This window comes from Anopheles moucheti, chromosome 2 (genome assembly GCF_943734755.1).
Source record: "Anopheles moucheti chromosome 2, idAnoMoucSN_F20_07, whole genome shotgun sequence".
NCBI classification, from domain to species: Eukaryota; Metazoa; Arthropoda; class Insecta; order Diptera; family Culicidae; genus Anopheles; species Anopheles moucheti.
The window spans coordinates 28,080,610-28,090,753 of record NC_069140.1 but is presented as its reverse complement, the minus strand read 5'-3'; the positions used below and the strand labels follow the sequence as shown (position 1 = coordinate 28,090,753).

General features: G+C 42.2%; 1 protein-coding gene across 1 annotated transcript; it reads right to left on the bottom strand.

Moving 5' to 3' along the window:
* Positions 1-154: 154 nt before the first annotated feature.
* Positions 155-1,939, bottom strand: LOC128297408 (transmembrane protein 179). Its single transcript, XM_053033039.1, has 5 exons — positions 1,914-1,939; positions 1,575-1,825; positions 1,365-1,508; positions 1,140-1,301; positions 155-1,071 (listed from the first exon to the last, which is right to left on the bottom strand). Exons 2-5 carry the CDS (start codon positions 1,682-1,684, stop codon positions 795-797), a joined length of 693 nt encoding a protein of 230 aa, XP_052888999.1. The 5' UTR covers positions 1,685-1,825; positions 1,914-1,939; the 3' UTR covers positions 155-794.
* Between the last annotated feature and the right edge of the window lie 8,205 nt (positions 1,940-10,144).

The window sequence follows — 10,144 nt, the reverse complement described above, 5'->3', positions numbered from 1 at the left end:
TTATAAGGTAGTTAAAATAATGTCATAATTCTTTTATACGGGCATAAAAATAAAGTATACGTAAACAAATGGCATCACTACTGCCAAAACGGATTTTTGCTAAAATTTTTATTTCAAAACCATCGCTCGAAGGGCGATGTTTAAAAGCATTTATATCTTGTCAGCTTTAGGCTATCAATACTTGCTATTGCTTTATTATTTGAAATTGTACGGACTACGTACGTATTGGTTGCAAATTCTGACCAGTATATGCTAGATGCCTGAAGTTCACAATCGCTGGATGTGCTGGTACAGCATGACTCATAACCTTCCTGCTTAAAGCAAAACAATTGTTCGTATCTGACTCTTCTTATCATCCCATTTTTTGTAGCAGTTTTGCTCATCTTGAACTGATCATTGTAGAAAAAATGTTTGACTAAAGGGTCACCGCTTATCGCATATATTTTAATCTAGAAACACATTCCACAAAATACCATCAGCCGGAAAATGCTACATTCTTTTTATCAGTGATTATATTTATTTCTTACTAGTTTTGTATTTCACTTTTCCACCTTAATTCGAAAGAGTAATGGAATTTAACTTCTCAGAATAAATTTAATAGATGTGCGATAACAGTATACGTACATGAATCGAGTAGAATGTTAAAATAAAGCTGTGTACAACACCAAATACAATGACAGTAACGTAAGGAAAAAATATCTTAATGGATGTTCTTATTGATTACTAATTTTCATTTTGGACAGCCAGTCGTACTGGTTCGTGTTACACGGAAAAGATCCAACAGTATTGTATGTTTAGTTATCACTCAGCGCTCCAGAAGGGAGCTCGGATGTTGTATTACGGTACACCTCTTCATTTACCAAACGCTGCCTTTCGATGTACATCGAGACGCGGATGTTGCGAACCTGATGGTTGTTGATTAGTTTTAGCAGCGAAAAAACTGACAAACCTACCCAGGTTGCGAAAGATGCCCATGCGCCAAATTGTGCCGTGCCCATTTCAATGTAGAAACCGGATGTTTGAATGTTGAGCTCCACGTTCGTTATATTCTGTCCATCCGCAATATCGCATCTGTATTGGCAGCATTTTTCGTTAAAACAAGATGAAATCGATACGGACGGTATGATTAAAATACTTACGATGGAAAACGTGCGGTCATCTCACCGCACCAGGCCATGAAACCAAGAGTGATAGTGATGGCGGCGATCAGAGTCATTGTACAAAGCGAGATACTAAATACCACGTCAAAAAATAGTCCCAAAAACGAACTCTCAAGTTCTCGGTACGCCAGTAAAGCCATCCTGCAACAGAAAATGCGTATGAATACAAATGGGTAACCTGTCACCACAGTACATTGAACTAACCTGTAAATCTGAACCCCGGCAATGATGAACAAGCAAACACCGACGACGATGGGATAGTTACAGTATGCTTCCGAAGCCCATTTCACATCGAAGAGTCCATCCTTTTCTTGCCATGTACCGGTGGTAAACAGTAAGCAGTGCCCACTACGAGTAAACAAAACATGCGCTATATATTAAACTCCGAACAAGAGGTATGACGGCTTGACTTACTCGAACGACCGGACGTGAATCGCGAGCGGAATGAAGATACACATGGAAAGAATGAATGCAAATACATGGCCAGCGATTTGGCTAAGTATTAACACATTAGAAAGGGCCATTTCCTTTATGGCGCATCAGCTACACTGCCGGTTGCAGAATTGATGTGCAGGATTCAATAAGCCGTTTTCTTCTTCCTCTCTTGGAAAGACAGGCAATAGAATGGCCAACTTTCGTGAACCTCCTTGCGCCCGTTCGTCGATCTAGTGCGTAGACAAAGTATAAAACAATATTCAGCTAATTTAACTTCCATTAAAGGTGGAAAATGATGCAAATATTCTACCAATTCACCTTTGTTTTTAATAACTTGCTAGCCCTTTTTGTAAACAATGCTATTTTGACAATCGTATTGAATACAGCGTCTACATTGTCAGTCCGAATACTTCGTTCGGTTGTCTTTTTACAGGTGGATGAAGATAATTTGTACACCAGTTTGAATAAATGATGCAAAAGCTGTTGATCGAAAACTATAAAACTAACAAAACAACGTTATCTAAACCTACAGCTTTTAGTTTAGCTAGATAAAGCTATCTAGTTTACTTTTTTATTTTTTATTGATTGATGCGCTCTACTTGGTCTTGCAAACGAGCTGAGACAAGTACCACGTGAGTAGCAGGTTACCAACATTTTCGACCGATATCTATATTTTAAGTTAAACGAAAACTTTCAGATGTTTTAAAATTTGTACTAAGCGTTTACAGGTCTAAAATACTTATCTATTTCCACAATGCTCAGAAGTCTGCGGATAAAACAATTCCACATGTACGATGGCGAAGGATTAATGTAAGATCGTCTATTCCTATTAACTTTCGACCAGCTTTGGTTTGAAGTGGTTCGTAATTGCATCCGTAGGATAGCATGGCCGTATTGCTTTCTGTACGGTGCATGATGTACATCAAACAGAAGTTGTGCCTTAATGAATATAAAGGACAGTGTACGATCTTATGCACGAGTTTGTCCGATATTCGATCAAGGATGATGTGTACGATCCGTTAGACCTAATGGAGTAATCCGAGAAATTATACAAAAACTTGTAGTTCATGATCAGATCAATTCGTTTCAAAGAGCCCACCAAAATATACACGACTTCGACTAGCGAGTACAGGCACAGCCAGATTCCATCCAGATTTTAGCTCCATAGAATCTAATCCGTACAGGTAAGAAAATAATACAAATCAATTCCTTTAACTAGTGTAGCATTCCCGTGTATCCCAAACTTACCATCCTTTCGTAACATCTTGCGTGATCAATGTGATATAAATATCATATCCAAAAATTGATGAATAAGGCATGTCATATCAATTTTACTGATTTGTGTATATTTTAATTATACATATATGTATATATATATATATATATTTTGTTGTTCTTGCTATTGACAAATTATGTTTAACCTATTTATAATCACATATATTTATATATATATATATATACTTTATATAATTCACTTCTTTATAATAATTATTAAATAGTTAATAGTATTTCTTCTGTTTTCCTCTTTTGCAGTAACCGATCTTTTGTGTAACCGTTGGTTTTATCCTCTGTTTCATGTTTTCTTATTCTTCTGCTTCTCATTTGTGTTATTCTCTTTAGTGGCTTTGCTATTATTATTATTATTAATATTATTATTATTATTATTATTTTTGTTATTTTCTTTGTTTGTTTGTTGCCTTTGTTTTCTCATTCACTGCATCATGTATTATCGTTTGTTTTTATACTCCTTATGCATGTATTTTTTTCACTGTTTTGCTACCGGAGGTATTGTTTCTCGATCTCTCTATTCTTTTGCTCTCGTGGTTTTTTGTTTGTTTTATTTGTTTCTGTTTCCCTCACACACACCTGCGCTAGTGTTTCCTGTCTGGTTCAGCGTTCTGCTTCATGATGGGATCCTTCGCTTGCCTGCTTGTTCGCTCACGTTCATTCGACACCTCCGTACTACAAACGATACTACATGCCACATGTATCTACGATTTGCCAGTACACGATCGTCTTCTTGCCTTGTGCAGTTTTGGGTTCCGGTTTTGCCCTTGTTTGTTTCCTTTTCCATCTCACCTGCTCTACCCTATGGGAGCAAACACTGCGCAACAAAACTGCTTTAGTTGATTTACTGTTGCTAAACTCCCTTTGTATATTACGCGTGAATGGATGAAATGCCGTAACGCTGCGAACTAACCGAGCGACCGTTGTTTAGGTGCCGTTTTTGTGTCGAATGATGTTTGCTGTTTTTTTTTTTCAAATTTTATTACGTTCACTTTTTGATGTTTGTGGGTCACACTGATTACAGTTTTGCAAACTGCTTCAAACTTCTTCCATTGCCTTTTTTGTTGCTGTTGGTCATTTTCTGCCTTCGGTTCTAATCTGTCCACCAGATACCACTGGGTTGCCTTTTGGTTTCCCATCAACATCCGACCCGCTCGATCGTCTAAAATCGTTTCACAATGATGTACTGCGCATAGTACCGCAGCACTGCGTCTGTAGCGTACCACCGAAAAGGGGTGGCCAACCTCTTCGAACAGATGGTTGGTACAAGCTGTCCACAGAGGGTGTGTCCGCATTCGCAATGCGTACGGCAAAACCATCATGGTACGATCGTAGAACGGATCCTACCGGATTGGAACGGACAACCGCTTGGGGATCGCCACCGGGAGGCATCGCGTTTGGCTCTCGTTTCTGGGCAACTTCACTTCACGCTTGTCAAAACAGTGTTCCGATTGTGCTAGTAAAGTTCGTACTAGTTTGCTCTTTAGCCGCCGATGGAAGTGAATGTCATAGCATTGCCGTATTCGCCATATGTACATGAGCAGCTTGGCACGTGTACGACTGGAAAACCTTTTGCTAACTTGCAGTCTGTTTTTATGTGTATGAGTGTTGCTTGTTCTTTTGTTCATTTGCTTCCTGTTGTTACTTCCGACACGTTACCTCGTTCAGTTTTCGAATTGTGTGTGCGTGTGTGTTCCGTTTTGTTTTTACTATTGTTTATTTGGTTTTCTCGCTTCCGCTTGGGTTTTGCTCTGTGATTTTGCCATATTCAGTTATATTATGTTATATTTTTTGTTCTTTTTTTGATGATTTTGTATGTTTTTTTTTTCTGTCAAGTTTTTCGTGATTATCTTCCTTACCTCCTTTTTTGACAACTACATCTATCTCTATCTTGAGATTTTTTTTTTGGGTTTATTTCAACGTTTTCATTAGAAGGATATACTGCAATATATTATGGTCAGTTTATTTTTTCTCATTTGTTTTCACTCATCCTGCCTAGACTGACTCTCCGTATTCTTGTATGCTCGTCAAAGTGCCTCTAGGCACGTTTATTTTTTTTTTCTTCTCTCTTTCTCTTCTTGTTGTCCTTATTACATGTTAATTATAGTAATAATAATTGTTTGCATTACTATTATCATTACATACCAACTAGACCATTATGTTGTAGTTCCCTTGTGTCTCTCTGTTGTGTGTGTGTGTGTTTATGTTTGGTTTCTTATACATTTTATTACTCCGCCACGTTCATGCACCACAGTTTGATAATTCGAACGAAGAAAAAAACACAACGGGCTTAAACAACGAAGAAAATACTTGAACTTGTTTCACGACTTTACGCCCATCCGCCAGCTAGCGCCAACGCCAACCCTAACGTCCAAAGGATGGAATTGATTGTGGGCTTCTGAGCCGGCATTGGCGAGCCAAATGTATGAGTGACTAACCGAGCAGAAGGTGTAAATGAGGGGTTTTAACGAACCAAGCGAACATCGTTAACGATCGAACAATGCGGAACTGAAACCCGGAAGACGGATACAATACGTGGTGACGTTCCAAATCGTGGTAACATTAACAAACCGAAATTACCTATGGCGTTACCGTGCCGGTTGAGGCATGGTGTTGTTGGGTAGGAAAGGAGGGGGATTGTCACCATCGAAAAACGGGTATGTGTTACTAACTCTCATCGCTTAACGAACGCATTCGCATCCCGGTGATGAACGCATCCTGGTACGTGCCCCGTTTGTTCGGTACCCCGCTGACGGCACTGTGTTTTGTTCCTTTCGATCTTCGCGACCTCCGATGCGACGCGACAGCCCCGTGACGATGAAAGTGAAACGCCCCACGGCATTGCAGACAGTCAAGTCCACACGGCACGTGGTGGTGGTGGAAGTTCCAGCGCGGGAACCGCTAGAATGATGCGTTTGTGGATGGCCCACCGCATTGAAGTTGGTAATGTACGAGTTCCGTGGGTTTCGGGAAGGACAATTCGTGGGTCACACGCGTGCCGGAGTCCGAAGTGTTGTGGCAACGTTCCGCCAACGGTAACCGCAGTTGGGAAAAGGCACAAACGGAAGTACCAGGATCCCGTCCCAGGGTTTGAATGCAGGTTTTACTGCACGTGGTACGGTGCACTGTTCTGGTGGTAAAGTTTGTTGGCCGGAAAATAGTTTGATTGCTGACGAGTTAGTGACACTGAGCCCCTACCCTTTTCTCGATGGTGAGAAAGATTTGACGGATGTCTGGGATCGTTGGTCGGTAGACCAGAGTGAGGATTTCTGGAGCGGATTTCGGGACACTGGACGGTGTGGAATAGACCGATGTACGGGGCAGTCCTTCCTTTCCGGCAAAGGAAGGAGGCCAACATCGGCAGAGAATTTGGGCAGGCATAGGATACAACCGATCACTGCCGATGCCCTTTGCGCAGTATAGCTGCCTGTAAGCTCTAAACGTAAAGTTACCGTATCAACAGAAGCTCAAACCCCGGCAGCCCAAGGGCCGAACCGGAACTAAGTTTTGTTTTTAAATGCGCGCTCTTCCATTTTTGCACTGTTGCACCCAAAACAAAGCCGAGCGCGCCTTCCTTTCCTCCAAATACTGGTTGGCTGGTGGAAAGGGGTTTTTTTTGGGAGGTTATTATTACGCGGTGGTGGTGAAGACGTACGAAATGGACGACCGATGGATTCCCGGTTGCCCAGTTTCCCAAAATGGCCGACAAATCGGGCCTGGCTTGATGGGTTCCACAATTTCACGTGACCGAGACACGATCGGGAGGGGATTTTTTGTGCTCTGCAGTCGTACGACACACACACACACACTTACACTCACGCTCACACATACACGCACAGGTAGAAGTAGAAGATCACTCACGCAGCTCGATCATTCGACGGTTTTTAGAGAGATTAGAGAGAGAAAAAAAAATCCCCGGTCCATATGTGCGGCTCGGGATCGTCGGGATTGTGGAAAAGGAAAACCGGCCCGTTGGCATAATGGGAAATGTGCCCCTGGGACGTGGGAATCATCGGTCACCCCATTTCCGTGTGTGGGGATTGCCTCGGGCAATTATTCCTCTCTTTTTTTGTTTTTGTTTTGCTTAGGTGATGTTTCGTACACTCATACATTTGCTCACGTTGGGATGTTGTTTGCTAGTGGTTTGTGGTTCGTCGTCCAAAATTTGCTGCTTCCTATGAAACTAAAAGCCTGGTGTCTCCCGGGAATGTCCGATCGGTCCGAACGAACGTCCAGCGAACGTCACACACCAGCTGTACGTTGGGGAACAGCTCGTGTATGTGTGTGTTTGCATGTGTTTGTGCGTGCGTTCACACCCAGCGACATTCCCATTTCCCTCCCTCTCCCCTCCCCCCTCCCCCTTTGGAAGCATGATCGCGTGATCGCGATGTTAATGTTGTTCAACGAGAAACGAATTTCCCATCCTATCGTACACCACATATGGGGTTGCGGTTTTTGCACTGAACATCCGCTAAACGGTTGCGCTAAAACGTAACGACCGTAACGTGGTAGGCGCGTTGCTGTACAATCGAGCCACGCGCTGAACAGGTGCGGCACTCACGTGTGGATGCACTCACGCCTTACCACGCGGTGTCGTTGCTCAAATGCTTGGGAGGCCATTTTGTGGCGCGTTTGTGGCTGGATGTGTGTGTGTGTACGGTTTTATGCACCCGTTCGGGCCGTGTGGTCACACGCAGTTTGCTTTGGTCTCGCTTTCGATGGGATGGTGTCTCGTTGTATGATTTCTTTTTCTTAGTACGACACCCGCAATGATGGTGAACGGGATTTGGGTTGCCATTTTGTTGTTGTTGTTGGTTGTTGCGCTCTTCTACTCCGCTTCACATTACAACCTTCCTACACACTCGTACGCTCGATTAAGCGGTACTAATCGAGCAGTGTCGCATGTTCCCTGCCCACAATTTCCTACGTGTGTGTGTTGTGTGAGTGTTCCAGCCCATTGCATCGTGCAGCGGAACTGGGTATGCTGAACTGTAGAACTGATTCTGTTCCGAATGGTTTGTTGCGTGACTTTGTGCGTGACAAAAAGATGAATGTTTCTGGTGTTTTGTTCTCTCCTGTCTCTTGCGTGTTGCATGTGTGAATGTGTGATGTTGTATAACTATTTAAGCTGGTAAAATACCATACGTAACGTAATTGTTGTAATTACATTTTACAATTATAAAGACATTGTAGCTTTTCACACTGTCCGGTGCGCTACCTCTTGTTTGCTGTACGTGACTTTTTTTGTGTTTCGGTGACTAAACATTTTGTGTGTGTGTGGATGTATATGTTTTGTGTCATACTTTTGTGCCGATATACACAAACACTCACGATTGGTGCGCCGATCAAGGACCGTGTTTGTGCGTGGTTTTTGCACCCTCATGGTGATCCTGTTCGGTTCTTCACGCTTACGTATACATCTAATATAATAGTTACTGAAAACTGAAAATACTCAACTAACACATGCACAGTGGCGGCTATGCGATCGTTAGCCGAAACGCCAGCTATGAAACATTCGATCCAATGCAGGTTGCACCCCCTCTCCCGTTTCTTTCTTTCCCTCTTCAATGATCGGCAACTGACTGCCCGTAACGCAAGTTTGTAACACAACGTTTTGTTTGTTTTTTTCCAACAAAACCGAAAAAAAAACACAGTTAGCAAAAACTTAACATCCACATCGAGATTGTGCTGTAAACGGTCGATCGAATCGTTTTGCTTCCGATTTCCCGCGTTGGTCGCGCCCACTTTATGCGCTACGTACTAGCTGGCTTACTACCGGGCTTACTAAGCCCCTCGCGGCTTACTAGGCTAACCGCTGTCCCTCGGTTGCGCTGACTCGATCGCTCACCAAAAGCGATCGCGCGCCCGTGTTACGCTTATGATTGTTTGCCGAAAACAAAGGTCCTTATGCTCGTCGAACAGAAAAGTCGTTCTGCGCCCACCACCTAAATTCGTATTAACATTTAGAGTAATTTTATTTCCATTTACTAGCCTTGACTTTTAATCCGTGTGTTCTATAGTTTCCTTCTACGGCATCCCTCTGTTTCCACACACACTTTGGTGACGGTTTCCTTTATTAACCTGGGGTGTAACAGTAGCTTTTGTTTGTTTTGTTAACAAAAAAAAAAAAACAAATAAAATCCTTTTTCTTTTCTTCCCGCCAATTGGTTGTAGTTTTTTTTTGTTTTGCCCGTTCTGGCAAATGTGATCGTATGAAACTGTATGTATGCATTGTACGCAAGTGGTTTGAAACCAGTTCCAATAAGAAGTGAAACATAATGCGAAACATTTAACGTAACTGTTGTTGCAATTTGAACAATTAACTTGTGTTTTGTTTTGTTTTGTTTTTTTGCCAGTGTTAAACATACTTTCAGGACTTGTTTATGAACAAAGTTCAGTAACTAGTTGGGTAGGTTTGGACCCAAATAGGAAAACAAAACCATGGGAAAAACCGCATCCGCATGCCGGACTCCAATGTCCGAGGAAACTTGAAGGTCCTCCTGTTTTGTCATTTTGGGAAAGGTTGTGTTCCGGGGGAGGGGGGCGTTTTCTATTCTAAATCTTGTTGCCTCCTCCCCTCCCCATCACCGGTTCACGTTCTGCCTAAATATACGTTGCTTCGTCGTGCAAGCAAAAAGAGCCATTAATTTAACGTTCCTTCACGTTTCGTGTATGCCACTGTTCTGTTCCGTTTCGGTGTGTTTCTGTGCTGGAGTTTGTCACGTTTTGCTGAATTCTTCTGTAACTGAACCTGTATGGTGGTAGTGGTTGGTTTTATTATTTTTTTTCAAATGTTTCTGTTCTGTTTGAAGTAGTATTCGCAACAGGTGTGTTTGTGCTGCTCCAGTTGGATGTTGTTTGTTCCCTTGAAGTCCTTGTTACTAAGATGCATGTACTACTGTATCGGTGTAAGTGTGAGCATGTATGTGTGTGTGTGTTTGCATATGTTTGAGTGTTCGAATGGGTGTGTGGGTGTGTTTAGTTGCACAACGATTCCGAATTTCGATTCTTTTGTTGACTTCTATTCGGCATTTCGTTAACTTCTTTTGCGTTTAATGGCCACCGTCCATAATTTGCGCTACTGTGTTGTGTGTGTATTTTTTTCAATTTATTTATTTCGCTGCACGCTTCCCATTTCACCACTCATCCCTAGCTTTGCTATTAGTAGGTTTTATTTATGCATCCGTTTTGCATCTACTATTGTGTGTGTGTGTGTGTTTTTTTTTAAATGCTCGGTTTTGTTCTCTGCTACGCGTGTGTGT

Excerpts from the sequence above, each read along its gene's own strand:
- LOC128297408 (XM_053033039.1), bottom strand. The coding sequence starts at position 1,684 with ATGGCCCTTTCTAATGTGTTAATACTTAGCCAAATCGCTGGCCATGTA. Across the intron at positions 1,509-1,574 it reads ATTCACGTCCGGTCGTTCGA|TGGGCACTGCTTACTGTTTA; the intron begins GTAAGTCAAGCC and ends GTTTACTCGTAG. Across the intron at positions 1,072-1,139 it reads ATGACCGCACGTTTTCCATC|ATGCGATATTGCGGATGGAC; the intron begins GTAAGTATTTTA and ends CTGCCAATACAG.